General features: G+C 39.1%; 1 protein-coding gene across 1 annotated transcript; it reads right to left on the bottom strand.

The window, feature by feature from the left end:
* Positions 1–17,062: 17,062 nt before the first annotated feature.
* Positions 17,063–20,212, bottom strand: LOC145070894 (calcium-dependent protein kinase 8-like). Its single transcript, XM_079017850.1, has 9 exons — positions 19,980–20,212; positions 19,265–19,880; positions 19,034–19,157; positions 18,807–18,950; positions 18,563–18,715; positions 18,109–18,224; positions 17,857–18,024; positions 17,542–17,772; positions 17,063–17,449 (listed from the first exon to the last, which is right to left on the bottom strand). The coding sequence occupies exons 2-9, from the start codon at positions 19,772–19,774 to the stop codon at positions 17,294–17,296; spliced, it is 1,602 nt and encodes a 533-aa protein (XP_078873976.1). The 5' UTR covers positions 19,775–19,880; positions 19,980–20,212; the 3' UTR covers positions 17,063–17,293.
* Positions 20,213–21,425: the final 1,213 nt, after the last annotated feature.

Below are 21,425 nucleotides of genomic sequence, written 5' to 3'. Positions count from 1 at the left end.
TGACTGGTCGGATGGTCAAGACCAAGCACTAGAGGCCGCACAACAAGCTTCAGTATTTCGAGGTTCCCATGTGGAAATATGTCACACCCCCAAACCAGAAAGGCGGAAACATTCGGGGGTGGATGACTTCACGTAGTATCATAACAATTGAATATTGTAAAGAAAGTAACACAACCATCATATATATAATAAAAACGTACTTTGTTGCGTTATACATGTTTCCAAAAGAATATTACAATATGATGATGTAAAATGTTTAATAATAATCTCCTTTAGCGTTCCTTCTTCAAAAGCTGGTAGTTACCTGTATTACTGATTCCCTGAGAAATACAAGTGGTTTCGAAAAAGTGTCAACAATAAAGTTGGTGAGTTCATAAGTGTTTTGTATTGAAAAGTATGTCTTTTTGGTAGAAAATCGATGAACGTGGTTTTTGGAAAATCCAATATTTTCTGTATATAGTTTGAAAAGTTCCCAAAGTTGGAGTGCGTTAGTATTTTTCGTACTTGAATGATAAAGATAAACTTTGTGCTCAAAATAATGTAATTACTGAATGCATATATGAGTCTCGTAAATCCATCTTGTTTTTATACTTTCGTGTGAGTTTTATAACCATACTATTGACACAGACTGCCTGTAACAACATTCTTCAGGTGTTGTAGTGTTATGACAATTGTCACCCCAGACCTGCCGGTCTAACTGTAGCTAACAGTTTAGGTGCGGGGTTGTCAATCCCGTATAGATCTATACACAAGTATCACGCTCTCCCTCCAAGAGATTATGGTTTATAATACAGGACTTGAAATGCATACATAAGAGTACATTGAAGTTTGAATATCTCACATCACTTAGTATAAATAGATTTACGATAAGAAAGACTTTATTTCATTTGTGTTGAAAGTATTTCGTTTTTCAAGATGTATACGTAAGAATGTATGGATAACTTGTTAACTATACCCATTATAGTTTTTCAGAAGTATGTTCCAATTGGTGAAAGTAACTTGATGATATACTAAACTTTATAATTAAAGTAAGATGTTGGTATCGATAAATAATAAGATAGATGTTGCATCTATGTTTATAAAACGATACGTTTACTTGTATGGTACTTGTATTCCCCCCCCCCCCCCCTAAAACATGAAAAGACTTGAAAAGTAGGGGTATGAACTCACCTGTTTGGTTTGAAGAGAGTGGGACTAGAGTCGAGCAGAACTTCAACCGCGGAAAGCTGCATCTTCGAGCTTCTCGGGGATCTCGGTAGCGTAGAACCTTCGTCGGGGGCTCGGGTACGGAAATCGAGGGTGTCGGGACGGCTTCTGGTGCTTGTAAATGTGTGAGAGTGAGTGTGGGTTTGAGAATGCGTGCCAAAAATCCGGAGCTTATTCCTTCTATTTATAGGGCTGGAAGGACGAGTACGCTGGGCGTACCACCGGAGTACGTTGGGCGTACGCGTTACGCTGGGCGTACTTCGGTTACGTTGGGTGTAACTTTGCGTCATGGCTTACGACTTGAGTCTAGCTAGGCGTAGAGCTGCAGCCGATGGGACTCGACCCTGCACCTAAGTATGTTGGGCGTACTCCTACATTACGCTGGGTGTAATCCTGGCTTCCATCTTCTAAATTCCGTAACTTTCGCGTACGGGCTCCTTTTTTCGCGTTCTTTATATCCACGCATAGGTGAGATTATGCTCTACAACTTTCATTTAGACTCCGTCGGCTAGTTTTGACTTTATTTTTAATGTTATGTTTTTAATAGGTCGGGACTGCTAAAGTCCGTTAAAAATTCATAGTTTCTTTATCCGACGTCGGTTTTCGTTTGTCTTTTTATCATTTTACTCTTATTGTGGAGACCTTCAACTTTCGTTTAGGTTGCGTTAGCTAAATATCGCTCGATCTTCGATTCGAGTTTTTAGCCCTCTACTACTGTTACGAAACTTAGAAAATTCGTAACTTCTTCATACGAGGTCCAATTTGGGCGATCTTTTTATGTACATTTACAGTTTAATGAACTCTACAACTTTTGTTTAGATACTTAAGACTAAAATGCGTTTTATTGTAATTTCACTTTTTACGTTAAATAGTGTTTTACCGGGTGTGTCGTAAATATTTGAGTGGTTATAGTCTCTTTAATATAACTCGGTTTCGAATGTTCTTTATGTTTTTGGAAACCTTGGCACGATATCTAACATTTGATGCATCCCAATTTAGATATTTGAACCCTTTATTTTTGAGGTTAATTTCGTTGATTCCAAATAGTTTTCATTGTATTTGACTTTTGAGGGTTACATTTGCTTTTGGAAAATATAGGGTTGTCACATCATCCCCCCGTTAGAGGGAATTTCGTCCTGAAATTTAATCTGAGATAGAGTTTACAGGTTTGGAAAAAGATGTGGGTACTTTTGTTTCATCTGATCCTCGCGATCCCAGGTGTATTCAGGTCCTCGCTTGGCGTTCCAGCGGACCTTTACAATAGGTATGCGGCTCTGTTTAGTCCTTTTAATTTCCCGATCCATGATCTCTACTGGTTCTTCTACGAATTGGAGATTCTCATTTATTGCAATTTCGTCTAGAGGGATGACAAGGGTGTCATCGGACAAGCACTTCTTTAGGTTTGATACGTGAAAGGTAGGGTGCACGTTGTGGAGTTCCTGAGGTAATCGAAGTTTGTAAGCCACCGGACCGATTCTGGCAAGGATCTCGAAGGGTACAATGTATCTTGGGTTCAGTTTCCCACGCTTTCCGAAACGTATTAATCCTTTCCAGGGTGAGACTTTTAGCAGGACACGGTCTCCAACCTGGAATTCCAAGGGCTTCCGTCTTTTATCCGCGTAACTCTTTTGTCTGTCCCTTGATGCTTTCAGTCGCTCCTGAATCTGAATAATCTTTTCTGTAGTTTCCCTTATGATTTCTGGCCCAGTGAGCATGTTGTATGTTGCTTGTCCTTTTGCTAGTTGTGTGTCCCCCACTTCAGCCCAGCATAGAGGTGATCTGCATTTACGGCCATAGAGGGCTTCGAACGGGGCAGCCTTGATACTAGTGTGGTAGCTATTGTTGTACGAGAACTCGACCAAGGGTAGATGGGTGTCCCATGCTTTGCCATAATCGATTACGCAAGATCTCAACATATCCTCTAGGGTTTGTATGGTTCTCTCACTCTGGCCGTCAGTTTGTGGGTGATAAGCAGTACTCATGTCTAGTCTTGTTCCTAGAGATTTTTGTGGTGACTGCCAGAACCTTGAGGCGAATCTACTATCTCGGTCCGAGATAATGGATATGGGCACACCATGCAGTCATACAATCTCTCTAAGGTATGTTCTAGTTAGTTTCTCCAATTTATCCGTTTCTTTGATCGGTAGGAAGTGCGCTGATTTAGTTAACCTGTCGACGATCACCCAGATGGTGTCGAGTCCGCTTGCCGTCTTGGGTAATTTGGTTATGAAATCCATGGTTATCCGTTCCTACTTCCATTCGGGTATTTCTGGTTGTTGCAACAATCCTGAGGGCTTTTGGTATTCTACCTTGACTTTGACGCATGTCAGACATTTGCTCACGTAGGTAGCAATTTCGGCTTTCATGTTCGGCCACCAGTACAGTTTCTTAAGGTCGAGATACATCTTATCGGAGCCGGGATGTATGGAGTATCGTGTCTTATGGGCTTCGTTCATGACGACTTCTCTGAATCCGCCAAACTTTGGTGTCCAGATCCGATCCATGAAGTAACGAACTCCATCATTCTTGATTTCAAGCTTCTTATCCATTCCCCTTAAAGCTTCCCCTGTCACATTTTCAGATTTTAGGGCTTCTATTTGGGCTTCCTTGATTTGCATGGACAGGTGTGAATGGATTGTCATAGTTAAAGACTTCACTATGCGGCCCGAGTATTCCTTCTGACTGAGCGCATCAGCCACTACATTAGCCTTCCCGGGATGATATCGAATTTCGCATTCGTAATCACTTAGTAATTCTACCCATCGTTTCTGTCTCATGTTAAGTTCTTTCTGGTTGAGGATATGCTGGAGGCTTTTATGATCGGTGAAGATTGTACATTTCGTGCCGTAGAGATAGTGCCTCCATATCTTTAGAGCGAAGACGACTGCTCCTAGCTCAAGATCGTGCGTCGTGTAGTTTACTTCGTGCGTCGTTAGTTACCTTGAGGCGTAGGCGATGACCTTCCCTCGTTGCATCAGGACACACCCAAGTCCTTGGTTTGATGCATCGCAATAGACCACGAAGTCCTCTGTTCCTTCTGGCAAGGTTAGGATGGGCGCACTACATAAGGCTCGCTTTAGTGTCTGAAACGCGATGTCTTGTTTTTCTCCCCAGTCGAAGGTCACACTCTTCTGAGTTAGGGTGGTGAGTGGCTTGGCAATCTTTGAAAAGTTCTGTATGCACCTTCGGTAATACCCGGCGAGTCCCAAAAATTGCCGGATTTCTATAGGGGTTCTTGGAGTCGTCCAACTCTCTATTGCCTTGATCTTGGAAGGATCCACGTGTATTCCTTCTTTGCTTACAATGTGTCCTAGTAAATCTACTTCCTGAATCCAAAACTCGCATTTTGAAAATTCCGTGTATAGCTTCTGTCCTCAATGTTTCCAAAAATTGGCGGAGGTGTTGGCTGTGTTCTTCCTGGATTTTTGAATAGATGAGTATATCATCTATGAACACGATCACGAATTTATCCAGGAAGGGATGACATACTCGGTTCATCAAGTCCATGAACACTGCTGGTGCATTTATCAATCCAAAGGGCATTACTACAAACTCGTAGTGACCATAGCGTGTTCGAAATGCCATTTTGGGGATGTCTCCTTCCAGCACTCGCAGTTGGTGATAACCAGATCTTAGATCGATCTTTGAGAAGTAGCTTGCTCCCTGTAGTTGGTCGAACAGATCGTCTATGCGCGGTAGGGGATATCGGTTCTTGATCGTGAGTTTGTTCAGCTCCCGGTAATCGATGCACATGCAAAAAGATCCGTCCTTCTACCTCACGAATAGGACCGGTGCTCCCCATGTTGAGAAGCTCGTTCTGATGAAGCCCTTGCTCAGTAGCTCGTTTAGTTGACTGGATAGTTCCTGCATCTCGGCTGGGGCTAGACGGTAAGGCGACTTTGCTACTGGAGTAGCTCCGGGGATTAAGTCAATTATGAACTCGACTTGGTGTTCTGGTGGGATTCCTGGGAGATCTTCTGGGAAGATGTCTGGGAAGTTGCAGACTTCCGGAATGTCTTTAATATTCTTCAGTTCTTGTTTCTGGTCTACTACGTGAGCTAGAAAGGCATGATATTCCTTGCGAAGATATTTTCGTGCTTTAATACAGGAGATGATTTGTAAATTTGTACTAGGTTTGTCACCATAAATGACAAGAGTTTCGTCGTTTGGCAGATTGAGGCGAACGGCCCTTTCGTGACAAAGTATATCGGCATGGTGAAGACTTAACCAGTCCATACCGATGATGACATCAAAACTTCTTATCGAAATGGGCATAAGGTCAATTTGAAATAAATGCTCGTTTAAATTTAATGTGCACCCTACGTACATATCGTTTGTGCTTTCCATTTTACCGTTTGCCATTTCTACGGTGAACATTTTATTGAGTGGTTGGGGTTTTTGATTAAGTAGGTGTTTGAATTTATGACTCACAAAACTTCTCTCCGCACCGCAGTCAAAGAGTATGCATGCATAAATGTTGTCGAGGAGAAACGTACCCGAAACCACCGTGGGGTCAGCTATTGCTTCATTTTGACCTATCGCCAGCACTCTCCCAACACCGCCAACATTCTTCGCCTTGGGGCAATCCCTCTTGTAGTGCCCAGTTTCTCCACACCCATAACATGCCTGGCTTATCCCAGTACCAGGAACTTGAGTGATTGGTCGTACCGGTGCCTTACAGAAACGGGCAGTGTGCCCTTTCCTGTCGCAGTTTTTACAGTGCATTTCGCGGCAATTACCGTGGTGATGGTAGTTGCATTTGCTGCACTTTGGCAGGTTCCCAGCATATTGTTTGGCTGGCGCAGGGGTAGCAAGAGTTGTAGTGGGAGCAGTAGCGGCCTGAACCGCCACCATTTGTTTCTTCGAAGGTTCTTGCGAAGTTTGCCCCTTTCTCTTGTTCCGGAATTTCTTCTTGCTGTTGTTGTTGGCATTGTTATCGTTGTTGTTGTTCCCTTTGGTTGGTTCAGCGACGATAGCCGTGACGCCTTGACAGACACCATGATCAACGAAAGATTGCGCCAGTTCCTTGGCACTATCGAAGGTCATGGGTTTGGAGGCTAACACACTCCCTCGAAGTTGGGGTGATAGTCCCCAGATGTACCTCGCCACCTTTTGGCTTTCTAAGATCAACATCCCTGGGAAAAGTATTATTAAGTCACTGAATCTGTTGGTATAGTCTGCGATGTCCAGGCCTACCATCGTAAGGCCCCACAGTTCCTGTTCGAGCTTCTGAATCTCGCCTCTTGGGCAGTACTCTCGTAGGAGCATTCGTTTCAAGTTTTCCCAACCCATGGAGTTCGCCACCACTAGGATTAGTGCCTTGACATGGCCGTTCCACCATGCCAGGGCTCGTTCAGAGAAAGTAAAGGCAGCAAATTTTACTTTTCTTTCTTCAGGGCATGCGCAAATTTCGAATACAGCTTCCGTTTTCTCTATCCATTGGGATAGAGCCATCACTCCCCCAGTCTCATAAAAGGGAATAGGTTTTCCGTTGGTGAAGTCTTTGTAAGTACATACCCCAGAACGGCCTTGGCTTTGGCCATTTGTAAAGCTGTTTATTCCTCCTCCTGACCCGTTGATGCTCATTTGAGCCATCGCCGCGGTTACAGCAGCTGTTACAGCAGTCTGGAACATAGCTGCATCCATAGTTGGAGGGGGCGGTGGAGGTGGTGTTGGCGCTGAGTTTCTGCGTGCTGATCTACGAGGAGGCATGTTCTAGTAGAGAAATAACAATGAACACTATAAGTTTCTAATGACTTGACAATCGTGTACTAGAGGGTTAGTTATATCTTGTAATTTGTTTTGACTTTAGTTTATGGTTTCAAAGTAGATATAACAATTTAGATAATCCCATAAGTTTCGAGAGGTATGTAAAGAAGTACTTCATATTTATATATATGTCACACATACGCTGCGTTACATTATGCTTCGTGTTTAGGAAAATTTTGACCTAACTAGAGGTCTCCGATTACAAGTACAAAGGAAATAAGAAAAACTTTATCCGGGGTCCTATTCTATATCAAAATTGTTGGAGTTGAGCAAGTTCTACTTGCGGCGTGTTGTGCGTTTAGAGCTAGACTCGGCATCCGACTGCTTGACTCCCATTAGGCGCCTTTCAAGAACTGCTTGTTGTTCATTCATCTCTTTTATTTCTGTCAGTGCTGTCACCATTTAGTTGTGAAGCATCCCTGTGTGGAGTTGGGTACTTTCGTGTAGTCCTTCCAGACGATGGATGTCTGCGGCGTTACCCTGTGTAGCAGCATTGATCTCACGAACTCTGGCCGCTTGCTTGTCCGCATGGTAGTTCTGGGTAGCTATAGTACCCACAATAACGGGAAGCGCTCGATCAGTTGAACCTCCCCCACTAACATTGTAAAAATCTCGACACATGCTGAAAGGAGGGCGTACACCTAGTTGGCGGCTCCAGTAGTAGAGGTGGCTTCCCCAGATGGGAATGGGTCCTGGGTGATATGGTCTGACTTCGGGAGGATGAGGGACAGGAGGGTTGATTACTTCCGGCTCGGAGTATGTTCCATTAGTATCTTCTTCTTCCTCCTCGACCTCCTCGTCGACTTCGAATTCCTCTTCGACTTTGACTTCGAATTCTTCTTCGACTTCCTCTTCGATTTCCTCCGGGTCTTCTTCTGGGTCTTCTTCTATCCATCCTCCGTTGCCTTGGTTTGGGTAGTAGGGATCTCCCGGTAAATGGAATCCGGCCATTTGTCTGTACTAGGATAGAGGTATGAGAATTTCATAAGAAAAGAAATTTCTATTTAACGGCATTCTATGTTTAACTACATCTTAGGGTGTGCAAGTTTTTCATTTTACTATTATTTTATAATAATACTCCTATAGTATTTCAGATTTGCGAGTCTAATAAAAAGAATTTTATTTGGTAATTTTTTGACTTGTTGTCCACTACGACCATTCCTCGACGTACGTTGGCCAAATCCAGGATAAATATAGTTGATCAGGCTATATTTATTCTCGATTTGCTTACATACCTCGAGGCTCAATCGTAGTGTCGCAACTTGCCTTAATACTTTTTAGAAACTTTGTTATGATATGAGACTGATACATGCGAGTAAAAATGTATGTTTTTAAAAGAAAATAGATTGTTTATGAAAACGTTTTGTCAGAGGGTTTTTGGTCCCCTTTGCATTTATAGTTTGTATATCCTATGTGGTTCGATATACTTAGTTCACTATAAACAATGCTCTGATACCAATCCGTCACACCCCCAAACCAGAATGGCGGAAACATTCGGGGTGGATGACTTCACGTAGTATCATAACAATTGAATATTGTAAAGAAAGTAACACAACCATCATATATATAATAAAAACGTACTTTGTTGCGTTATACATGTTTCCAAAAGAATATTACAATATGATGATGTAAAATGTTTAATAATAATCTCCTTTAGCGTTCCTTCTTCAAAAGCTGGTAGTTACCTGTATTACTGATTCCCTGAGAAATACAAGTGGTTTCGAAAAAGTGTCAACAATAAAGTTGGTGAGTTCATAAGTGTTTTGTATTGAAAAGTATGTCTTTTTGGTAGAAAATCGATGAACGTGGTTTTTGGAAAATCCAATATTTTCTGTATATAGTTTGAAAAGTTCCCAAAGTTGGAGTGCGTTAGTATTTTTCGTACTTGAATGATAAAGATAAACTTTGTGCTCAAAATAATGTAATTACTGAATGCATATATGAGTCTCGTAAATCCATCTTGTTTTTATACTTTCGTGTGAGTTTTATAACCATACTATTGACACAGAGTGCCTGTAACAACATTCTTCAGGTGTTGTAGTGTTATGACAATTGTCACCCCCAGACCTGCCGGTCTAACTGTAGCTAACAGTTTAGGTGTGGGATTGTCAATCCCGTATAGATCTATACACAAGTATCACGCTCTCCCTCCAAGAGATTATGGTTTATAATACAGGACTTGAAATGCATACATAAGAGTACATTGAAGTTTGAATATCTCACATCACCTGGTATAAATAGATTTACGATAAGAAAGACTTTATTTCATTTGTGTTGAAAGTATTTCATTTTTCAAGATGTATACGTAAGAATGTATGGATAACTTGTTAACTATACCCATTATAGTTTTTCAGAAGTATGTTCCAATTGGTGAAAGTAACTTGATGATATACTAAACTTTATAATTAAAGTAAGATGTTGGTATCGATAAATAATAAGATAGATGTTGCATCTATGTTTATAAAACGATACGTTTACTTGTATGGTACTTGTATTCCCCCCCCCCCCCCTAAAACATGAAAAGACTTGAAAAGTAGGGGTATGAACTCACCTGTTTGGTTTGAAGAGAGTGGGACTAGAGTCGAGCAGAACTTCAACCGCGGAAAGCTGCGTCTTCGAGCTTCTCGGGGATCTCGGTAGCGTAGAACCTTCGTCGGGGGCTCGGGTACGGAAATCGAGGGTGTCGGGACGGCTTCTGGTGCTTGTAAATGTGTGAGAGTGAGTGTGGGTTTGAGAATGCGTGCCAAAAATCCGGAGCTTATTCCTTCTATTTATAGGGCTAGAAGGACGAGTACGCTGGGCGTACCACCGGAGTACGCTGGGCGTACGCGTTACGCTGGGCGTACTTCGGTTACGTTGGGCGTAACTTTGCGTCATGGCTTACGACTTGAGTCTAGCTAGGCGTAGAGCTGCAGCCGATGGGACTCGACCCTGCACCTGAGTATGTTGGGCGTACTCCTACATTACGTTGGGCGTAATCCTGGCTTCCATCTTCTAAATTCCGTAACTTTCGCGTACGGGCTCCTTTTTTCGCGTTCTTTATATCCACGCATAGGTGAGATTATGCTCTACAACTTTCATTTAGACTCCGTCGGCTAGTTTTGACTTTATTTTTAATGCTATGTTTTTAATAGGCCGGGACTGCTAAAGTCCGTTAAAAATTCATAGTTTCTTTATCCGACGTCGGTTTTCGTTTGTCTTTTTATCATTTTACTCCTATTGTGGAGACCTTCAACTTTCGTTTAGGTTGAGTTAGCTAAATATTGCTCGATCTTCGATTCGAGTTTTTAGCCCTCTACTACTGTTACGAAACTTAGAAAATTCGTAACTTCTTCATACGAGGTCCAATTTGGGCGATCTTTTTATGTACATTTACAGTTTAACGAACTCTACAACTTTTGTTTAGATACTTAAGGCTAAAATGCGTTTTATTGTAATTTCACTTTTTACGTTAAATAGTGTTTTACCGGGTGTGTCGTAAATATTTGAGTGGTTATAGTCTCTTTAATATAACCCGGTTTCGAATGTTCTTTATGTTTTTGGAAACCTTGGCACGATATCTAACATTTGATGCATCCCAATTTAGATATTTGAACCCTTTATTTTTGAGGTTAATTTCGTTGATTCCAAATAGTTTTCATTGTATTTGACTTTTGAGGGTTACATTTGCTTTTGGAAAATATAGGGTTGTCACAAAATAGGAATAGATCGTCGTGGATTTTATCACCAAATTACACAGGATGGCTAAGGGATTTGATACGATATGGGCTATTGTGGATCGTTTGATCAAGAGTGCCCACTTTGTAGCTATTTGGGAGAGTTCCTCGGCCGTGAAATTGGCTGATGTGTATGTGCACGAGATTATTTCATGGCATGGTGTTCTAGTTTCCATTATATATGATCGGTATGTTCGGTTCACTTCTCAATTTTGGCAGAGATTCATTGAGGAACTGGATATGAGATTGCACATCAGCACCGCTTATCATCCACAAATTGATGGCCATAGTAAGTGTACCATCCAGACGCTTGAGGATATGTTGAAAGCCTGTGTTATTGATTTCGGTGGGAGTTAGGACTCCTACCTTCCTCTAGATAAGTTTTCATACAATAACAACTATCACTCTAGTATTGGTGTGATGTCGTTTGAGCTTCTTTATAGGAGGAAGTTTCATACAACAATCTATTGGGGGAGTTCGGTTACATAGTCATGGTAAAGAACAAGGTAGTCCTTCAAACGACAGGGTTTATCCAGTAGATTAGGCATAGGTTATAGCCAGCTCAGAGTCGACTGAAGAATTATGTTAACAGACGTCGATTCGAGTTGGAATTCCAGTTTGACGATTCGGTTTTACTGAAGGTATCACCCTGGAAGGGTGTAATACGCTTCAGGAAGAGGGGCAAAGATGTAACCCTAGCATTTGTTACACTATAAAAGGAATCCCCTAGAGCCAAAATCAGTTGCACCTATCATTCTAAGAGTTTGATATTGATTTTGTGTTAACTAGCTTATTCTCTCAAGTCTCCTCTTGCATTTGGTGTTTGTGACACATTAGAGGCATCACACTTGAGGTGCTAAAGCTTTCAAAGGCCAAGAACTACAGCTACATCAAGAGGTAGTAATCTAACTATGAGTTTTTTTATTGTATATCCTCTATTGTATGCTAATTAGGATGTATGCTTTGGAGAATTGAAAATGCATGTATAATTGGAGAAAACATAGATCCAAAGCATCTAGGGTTGCATGTGCACCATAAGAGTGTTATAGTGCTTAAAACCCAACAAGCTCTTCTTCTCGAGGCCTTCTGGCACTCCGGGACTCGCTACTAACACCTAGGAGATGCTAGGGAAAATCCTTGAGGGTTTGGGTGATGGGTTTTGGTCCTAAGAACATCCTATGTGCTCATACAAACCCTAATGCTTGGATCTAGGTTTCTCTATTGTACATGCAAGTTATCCAAGACTATTAAACCCTAATTCTATCATACAAGTAATCATATTAACATAAGAATGGGTTTAAGATATTACCTTGATTGTTATATAGCAATAACAATCCCAAATCTCCTTGTATTGACTTTAGAAAGCTTAGAGTCACAAATGTCACTCCTCTAATGGTTCACAAACACCATAAGCAAGAGGATGAAGAGGAGAGAGGATGGAGGCTGCCCAAAACGTGTTCTAACCCTAGAAGAGATGTTCCCCACGTTTTTGAGCCTTAAGGGTTCTATATATAGTGAGGCTATTAGGGTTATCTAACAAGGAAACCCTAATTTGGATGCTTAAGCCCTAAGCAACCCATGGACTCCTTTAATTAGGGCCTTGGACGATTTCCTTATGGGTTTTTCCATAGAATGCATCCACTCCTTAATTTAAGACAATCCATGGCCCAAATTGCAATTATCTTATAATTACAATTCCAGTCCCTTAAGTTTAATTAATATCTTTTAGTCACAAAACTAATTACCAATTAATTCTTGACTAATATTAATTAAACAATATGATTTCTCCTTTAATATATTATTCCCATAATATATTAATAAATCATATTTAATCCTTTCTCTCCATAATTCATTCTATCAAGTTGCTTTAGTGAAGGCAACCCAAAAGGACCATGCACCATCGGGTCAAGTACATACCAAAATAGTTATGGACTTAGACACTAATCCAACATTGGGGGTGTTTGGGAGAGAATTAGATGAGATTGGTGTGGAAAATGAGGAAAAACGAGTGCTAATTATAGGCTGCCAGCTCTTGCGTATGTCAGGTGTACACAAGGGTACGTTGGGCGTACTGCTTGTTACGATGGGCGTAACCCTGCCAAGTGTCACAATCTCGTGCAAAGCCGTGGATAGGAAGGTGTAGCCCTGATCTTGTTACGTGTCACTCGCTGGTTAATCCCAAACATTAATCATCTTCTAAATTCTGTAATTTTCGCATGCGAGCTCCATTTTTTACTTTCTTTATATCCACGTGTAGGTAGCAACGTGATATACAACTTTCGTTTAGACTTCGTCGGCTAATTTTGATATTATTTTTTAAAAGTTATATTTTAACAGGCTTAGACAGTTAAAGTCCGTTAAAAATTCATAACTTTGTCATTCGACGTCCGTTTTTGACTGTCTTTATATCGTTGAACTCCTATTAACGAGATCTTCAATTCTCGTTTAGGTTGTGTCACCTAAAAATCGATCGATCTAAAATTCAATTTTCGGGCTATATATTGTTATGCTACATCTTAGAAAAAATCATAATGTCCTCAAACGAAATCAGATTTGGACGTTCTCTATATGCACGCTCTCGTTTTAACGTATACTATGACTTTCTTTTAAATCTCTAAGGCTAAAAAGTATTTCGTCAAAAACTCACTTTTTACGATACGTGGAGTTGTGCCGGTTTCGTCGCAAAACTTCAACGGGTCATAACTTTTTCGTTATAAGTCAGATTTCAGCGTTCTTTATATGTACGAAATCTTTGTGACATATACTATAATTTGGTTAAAATTATTTATTCTAAATAACCGTCTATCAAAAAGTCATTTTTAATGTTTATTATCTCTAAATTGATTAGCCTAAATCTGTGACCGTTACATTTACACAGCAAGAAGGTGTTGATTTTTTTTATACTTATTCACCAGTTGCAAAACTTGTGACTGTGAAAATGCATATTGCTATAGCTGCTGCAATATCATGGAATTTGGTTCAATAGGACGTGAATAACGCTTTCCTAAATAGAACATTAGATGAGGAGGTCTACGTGGATATTCCATTTAGTGTTCTTATTCAGGGGAATTAGTTAATTCCAAATCCATATCCAAATTTGTATGTAAGTTACACAAATCCATATATAGATTAAATCAAGCCTCACCGTCAATGGTTTGAGAAATTTTCTCAATTCATGATCACAATGAGTTTTGAATAATCAAAATCTGATTACTCTCTATATAACAAGGGATAAAAAGAAAATTATATTGCATTCTTGGTGTATGTCGATGACATCATTATAACTAGGTCTTCATTAACAGAAATTGCTAAAATCAAGTTATAATTGACTCATGCTTTTAAACTCAAAGATTTTGGTGCTCTAGGTTACTTTCTGGCATTAGAAGTAGCTAAATCTAGTAAAGATAATAATCTCCCTAATGACACCCAACCAATATGGAATGTGGAATGTGGTTTACTATTTTATTTTTTTTGGATGGTCCCATGTAATAATCTCCCCAATGACACCCAACTAATATTGAATGTGGCACTAGGATGGTCCCAATGTGGTTTACTATTTTTTTTGTTAGTAACAATGAACAAAAAAAGCATTGCAATAATCTCCCCAAACATGCAAGAGACGTTTTGGGATAAAATTACAAAAAAAAATAGTGATCAAAAATGTAATTTTCTTGATATGAAAACGGATAAATGATAATGGTCCCTATTCCCCAATACTTAAGTGGTTGCCTACATTTTTGTATCCATATTCATGAAATACTATTGGTTGAAGAAGATCATTAAACGGTTAAACCTCCACAATTTGTCGTTGTCAAAGTTCCACATTAGAAAAAGATTAAACAATTGATTCATGTAGTAGTGAAAGTTTTATGTTCTTCGGGGGTTGCTCCATTTGGGGGTGATACCACGAAGGTATTGGAGGATGAGCATCCATACAAACCACCACCTTCTATGCTGAGCACCATATTTTCATAACCTCCCCTTGTAGTGGATGTTGACAATGTCCTTGGGGGAATTAAATCATTCCCTAAAGGTACCTCGTATGGGAGAGACGGGTTGAGAGATCAACACATTTTGGATGCTCTTTGTGTAGAAGGTTCAACTATAGCCAAATACCTCCTACGTGTTATTACATATATGGTTAACCTATGGCTATGGAGAAGATGCCCTTCGAATTTGGCAGAATTTGTTGCCTATGCTCCTTTCATGCCGCTCTTAAAACCTTACAATGGAATACGACCTATTGCAGTAGACACTATATGGAGATGTTTGATTTCTAGGTTGGCTATGAAAGGTGTTGGTAAATAAATGACCAAGTATCTTAATGATTTTCAGTTCGGGGTAGGGGTATCGGGTGGTTCTAAGGCCGCATTACATAGCGCCAATAGGGTGTTGAGTGAGCGCCACGATGACGGATCTTTTTCCATGCTTACCGTGGACTTCTCTAATTCCTTTAACCTTGTCGACAGATTCACATTACTTCATGAGGCCAGATTGAGGTGTCCTTCTATATCCTTGTGGGTAGAATTCTTATATGGTCAAGCAGCAAGGTTGTATCTAGGCAACACATATATTTGGTCCACTACCGGGGTTCAGTAAGGAGACCCATTAGGACCACTTATCTTTGCCCTTATATTGCTATCGCTCTTGTATAATATTAGAGACAATTGCAAGTTTCTTTTCCATGCATGGTACCTTGATGATGACACACTTATTGGAGATTCGGAGGAGGTGGCCAAAGCGTTGGACATCATTACGGTGATTGACCTAAAATTGGGCGTTCAGCTGAATATCAAGAAAACTGAGCACTTTTGGCCCCCGTGTGATGGTAGGAAGCTACGTGATGGGCTATTCATGACTGAAATTGGGAGGCCGCCTTTGGGGGTGAAACTTATTATTAGGGGAGTTGTTGGTAGAGATGCTAGTTTTATTAGCAGCTTGGCCATAAAGAGAGCCGAAAACGCTGTGAATTTGATGCGCCTTCTTCCACAATTGTCTAACCCCCAATGTGAGCTCCTTCTGCTTCGGTCTTGTATAGGTATTGCTAAGATTTTCTTTGGGCCGAGGACGTGCCAACTAGTTCACATGGAGAAGGCGGCATTATTCTTTGACAATGGGTTGTGCGGGGCGATTGAGGACATTGTGGTTTGTGGTGGCCCTTCCTTTGGCAACATACAGTGGCAAATTGCTTTCTTACCTATTAGATTTGGTGGTCTAGGTTTATACTCGGTAATAGAGGCTACCTCATATGCTTTTGTTGCCTCAAGGGCCCAATCTTGGGTATTGCAAGATGACATCTTACAGGATAGCAGCATATATGGTATGGATTCTGATTATGATTGTGCCTTGACTTCTCTTCGTAACAAGCTCCTGGATATTGACCTTAGCAGTTTTACTACTAAAGACAGCCCCCCCTAAATCCCAGAATACACTAGCGAGTGCCCTTTCCTAAAATTGTCCAAGATATGGAAGTATATCTCGACATGACACCTTGATAGAAAGCGGTTTTCTAGTGCTTACGTGCACCACATGCTCAAGATTTTCTTCTAGCTATCCTTATAGATGGGCTCGGTCAACATATGTCTCATGTGGAGTATCGTACTATCCTCAAATATCGACTCATGATTCCAATATTCCTAGCTGAGGAGATATATCCGGTGTGTCGCAAAGCATGTTTGGACTCTTTCGGAGAGCATGTAGTTTACTGTAAAGAACTCTTGGGGTTCAAATACAAGCACGATATGGTTAGGGATGTTATATTTGACATATTTAAGCGTGTCGAGGTTTTCGCCAAGAAAGAGACACCTATGAATTTCTTTACTGACCCGACAAAATGGATGTTAACCCTTAGATCGGCTGACGTTTTGATTTTTTGATGGGTCGGAGGGAAACACGCATGTATGGACCTTATAGGGGTATCCCTTCTCGTGGGCTTGAGGGTTGAGGGTTTCACGATGGGACAGGCTGCTTTAAAAGCTGTTATGGACAAAGTCACCAAACATGAAAAATCATGTATAGAAAATCAACACGTGTCCATCCATTTGTATTTGATACGTTTGGTTTTCTCGCACCGGATGCGATGAAGCTTCTTAATAGAGTACAAGGGATCATACATAGCAATATTATATCTCCTAAATCTATGGATGTAATCTTTAAAAAAATTAGCTTTACCATACAAAAAGGATTAACATCGCAGCTTGTTGCTCATTTGTCATCTCACTTGTTATACGATGATAATTAAATTAATGAAAAATATTGATTTTTAGGAAAAAAAAATTTATGTATCAAATTTGATTTCGTGATGACTTAATAGCATAATCTACCTCATCAAGTTTCTCAGAACTTCAAATGGACGATGGTGACACTAGGCGTGTTGCAAAGGGATATTATTACTTATTAGTACACACATGATAACAACACATTTACACTCACAAACAAAACCCTCCAACCCAAAACAGTATCTCTATTACCATAAACAGAGACATCTCACCAAAATATTACAATTTAAGCATACAATTACAATCGACCCCCAAAAAATAAAAATAAAAACAAATTTCTTCCTATCAAGAAACCGATTCTTGATTTGCACCAAAAACCGGTTTCTATGTTCCCTCGTTGTCTACATTCAACGAACCATCTTTGAACAATTTCAAGCTAAGATTATTGTATCTCTCTCTTGAATATTGTCTAGATGCTTTCCTCCAATCAGTTCCTGCTTTCATCATTGCTTCAAATTCCTCATAGCTAATTCGCCCATCCTAAAACCATAAACAATTATCAAATTAAATGAATAAAAGCACACAAAAATGTGTTGAACAAACAAAAATAAAAAAATTGAACAAATACAAACCTTGTCTGTATCAACATCTAGAATAATTGCAGCAATGATATCCTCATTGTCAGTTTCAATTTCATCAACTAAAGCTTCCCTAAGCTCTTCTTCCTCTATATACCCACTTTTGTTTTTATCAAAAAACTCAAAAGCCTCTTTCAGATGATCATCACTTCCCATTTTTCTTAAGTGAACAGAAATAGCAACAAACTCTCCATAGTTCAAATACCCATCTTTATCAACATCACCCTGTACAAACATATTTAGTTACAATTTATTTGTCTCTTATATATGAAGGGTATAATCGTCTTTTCAGTAAACCACAGTACTTACAGCATCCATAAGCATTTGAAGATCTGAATCAGGAATCTGATGACCAAGCTTCTGCAAACCAACTTTTAACTCAACCATGGTTATCTTCCCTTGCTTGTTAGTGTCCATTAAATCAAATCCTTGTTTTATCCCCTCCACTTCTTCCGCAGATAAAAGCTCAGCAATTACCTAAATTCATGATTATACAAATTTCAGCACTTTCAAATAAAGGTTAAAAACAAAACCCAAAATTTTTGAATCTTTTTGTTATACCCTTAATGCTCTCTTCTTGAGCTTGTTCATGAATGAGAACTGCTTTAATCTTGCTTTAACAGTTTCACCTAAAGAAACGTTTGGAGCCTTCTTGGCATTCTGTATCCATGGATGATCTGTACATTTTTGAAGATTTTTGAAGGGTTAAAGATGAAATTTTGAATCTTATGATCAATTGACTATTTTTAGTACACATAGGGTCCATAAACAAAAACTTTTTTGTCCTCTTTATATAATGGTATAAAGAAGACAAAAACTTTTCACCAACTAAACCTACTATTTGCATTTTTTCACAATAGTCATTTAACTTTTTTTTGTACACCTAGGTCCCTAAACAAAACTTCTATGCCCTATTTATACTGTTATAAATTATAAAGTGTCTAAAAAAAGTTTAGTAACCATATTGATGGGAAAAAGAAGAATGAAACAAAAAGAAACATAAGTAAAATGTTACCTAAAACTCCTTGAGCAGAAAGGCGTAAATTAGGGTCAGGATTAAGCATCTTTTTAACAAGATCTTTTGCATTATCAGATACCACAGGCCATGGATCCCTCTTGAAATTAACAACCGATTTAATAATCGCTTGTGCAACTCCTTGTTCGGTTTCTTCATTCAAAATAACAAAATGTATTTTTAAAACTAACAAAAAGTAATAATAATAATTTTGTGAAGTGTGTATGAAGGAATTCAAACTCACCAGCCCAAAATGGTGGGACCCCACAAAGCAAAATGTATAGAATTACTCCAGCACTCCATACATCTATCTCGGGACCATAGTTACGTTTCAGGACCTCAGGAGCCATGTAATATGGGCTTCCTACTATTTCATTGAATCTTTCACCTTTTTAAGATTAAAAACACCTTCATTTAGCAAAAATGGTGGAGAAAACATGTACAAAAATTATGATTGTTGATAGTTTTTACCTGGTTTGAAGATCACTGATAGCCCAAAATCAATGACCTTCAATGCTGCTGTTTCTTTCTTGTTTGCATACAGAAAGTTTTCAGGTTTTAGATCACGATGCATGACACCATGTTTGTGGCACATCTGTAGTAAGAAAAAACACATTTGATTCGCAAAGACTTTCAAGAAGTGGACATCAAATATATTCATGTTGTAAACATACAGGAAAATAGAGATGGATAAATGTTGACCTGAATCACTTCAACAATGGTGCGAATGACACCTGCAGCAGCCCTCTCTGTGTAATGGCCCCTAGCAACAATCCGATCAAACAATTCCCCACCTTCACATAACTCCATAACCAAATGAACAGCATTATCATCTTCATAAGTGCCCTTCAAGCTCACAATATTCTGATGTGGTGGCATATGCTTCATAATCTCAACTTCCCTCCTTACATCTTCAATATCAATCCTCGTTCTTAGCTTCTTTTTTGAAATCGATTTACAGGCCAAGACTTCACCGGTAGATTTATCTGTACACATATATGTAATCCCAAACTCCCCTCTACCCATCTCCTTACCAAGAACATATGTTTGCTCAATTTCATGTCCTGTAGGGTTTTCAAGTACATATGATTTGTATCCTGTAGGGCGTGATGTATTGGGGCCATCGTAATCTAGAGAAAATGGGTTTGGCTTGTTTTTTCCCTTTTTATTCTCGTAATCAGTGGTGGAGGGTGTAGCACAACAATTACCCATATAATCGGAGCTTGAAGATCTAATCTATATCTTGACCTTAATTGTTCCAATTTCGGATTAATAGTATAAAGCTTCAAGATTCAAAGCGTGTTGGATCTTTACATAACTGGGTATCAGAAATTAGAATGAACAAAGAGTCAAGAACAGCCCAATTACTGTTATTTATAACATAAACAGTGAAACGGGTCAAGGACGGAGGGCCTACCTGGAAACAAATCAGATCTTGTACTTGTGCTTTGATTAGCAGCCTGATATGGGTTTTCGAGGGTACAAAGCAGATGACAAAATTGGCAAAATGATAGGAACCTGAAGGATGCTCCCAGGATTATCGGGAGATGTGGGTAGTGATTTGTCGACAGGATAGGGTTGAAGAAGAGGGATTTTCAGGGTATTAGCAACTCACTCATTATTGAGGAAATGGTCAACGCCTTCTATCAGCTTTTTATTCAACGTAAAATCGCAACTTGCTGTAGTGTTGTTTACCTAAACCCCTATTGGTATAATATTTTATGAGAAAGTGACAAAATGGCTAAATTTCTTAAAACTTTTTAATTAATATATAGCCAAAACGTAGACATCGTCGACAATGTAACCACTTATTTTGCAAAAAGACCATAGTAAAAAGACGTGGCTAGTGTGAAATGTTTAAAATGATTGGTTTTTTGGTTTTATGTTGCAACCAAAGTTTAAGTGGTATTTTTTGTGAAAATTGACTATATTTGAGATAGAGAGCGAATGTTTGTGGATCATTTATGCGTATTTGAAAACTACGGAAACCAAAAAACATTATAGATGATTCTATCTTTGGTATAAACCGAACACCGAGTGGAACCAAATCGTAGGCAACGTGTACCAAAGTGAAAATCGAATTACAATTCAGTTTGGTTTGGTTTGATAATAAAGAAAATCAAATTTTGTGGTTAAAAATTAAATCCAAAAGTTTAGAAGTTTCAAACATAAAATCAAAAGTCTTAAAAATATGAAATTTCAATTGAAACATAACATAAGATAGCAAGAATGGGTTTAAAAATTTGAACTTTAGGGATTTTAGAATTAAGTTGTGCTGTGTAATTTTTAAAATATAAAGAAATATAATATTTAATGGATAAAAAACTAATTAATTTAATTCATTAATTCGATTTGGTTTGGTTCGAACTCTACTAGACCATAGCTCAAAGCCTCAAACCATTAACCAAATTCCTAATTCAGTTTGGTCCGAAACCAAACTTAAAACCGAATTTAAAATTGATTTGGTCCGAAATCGATTTTCGTTTGGCTTGGTTCCTGGTTTCTTTTGTTCTAAAGTAAATAATGCCCGCCCTAGGACACAACAACCACTTGGTAAATAGGAACTATTTCTATATTTTTTTCTCAAACAGGAACCAATCTATCTATATGTAAACTACAAGGATCAAAAAAAATTATGCATGACGCTTCTCTTAGGAACACAACAACTATTTGGCAAAGAAAAAACTATAAAAATTGTCCATATGGTTTGCATATTTTTGGATTTGGTTTAAAATAGGTTTGACTTGCAAAAAAAAATTGTAGCGTCCCAAAAATACTAATAAAAATTATGCAAGCTCAAACCATCAAATCCATACAATATTTATTTCAAAATCAATCATGGTAAAAATGTATCTCAAAAATC

This window comes from Lactuca serriola, chromosome 8, assembly GCF_051521515.1.
Source record: "Lactuca serriola cultivar US96UC23 chromosome 8, Lser_US96UC23_V15, whole genome shotgun sequence".
NCBI classification, from domain to species: Eukaryota; Viridiplantae; Streptophyta; class Magnoliopsida; order Asterales; family Asteraceae; genus Lactuca; species Lactuca serriola.
Note: the sequence above shows the minus strand (reverse complement) of the source record. Positions and strands in the feature narration are given on the sequence as shown.

Bases quoted from the DNA above. Each gene is read 5' to 3' on its own strand.
- LOC145070894 (XM_079017850.1), bottom strand. From the start codon at position 19,774: ATGGGTAATTGTTGTGCTACACCCTCCACCACTGATTACGAGAATAAA. The intron at 19,158-19,264 runs GTCAACATTTAT...TTCTTACTACAG, and splicing joins CCATTGTTGAAGTGATTCAG to ATGTGCCACAAACATGGTGT. The intron at 18,716-18,806 runs GTGAGTTTGAAT...TTTTGAATGAAG, and splicing joins GGTCCCACCATTTTGGGCTG to AAACCGAACAAGGAGTTGCA.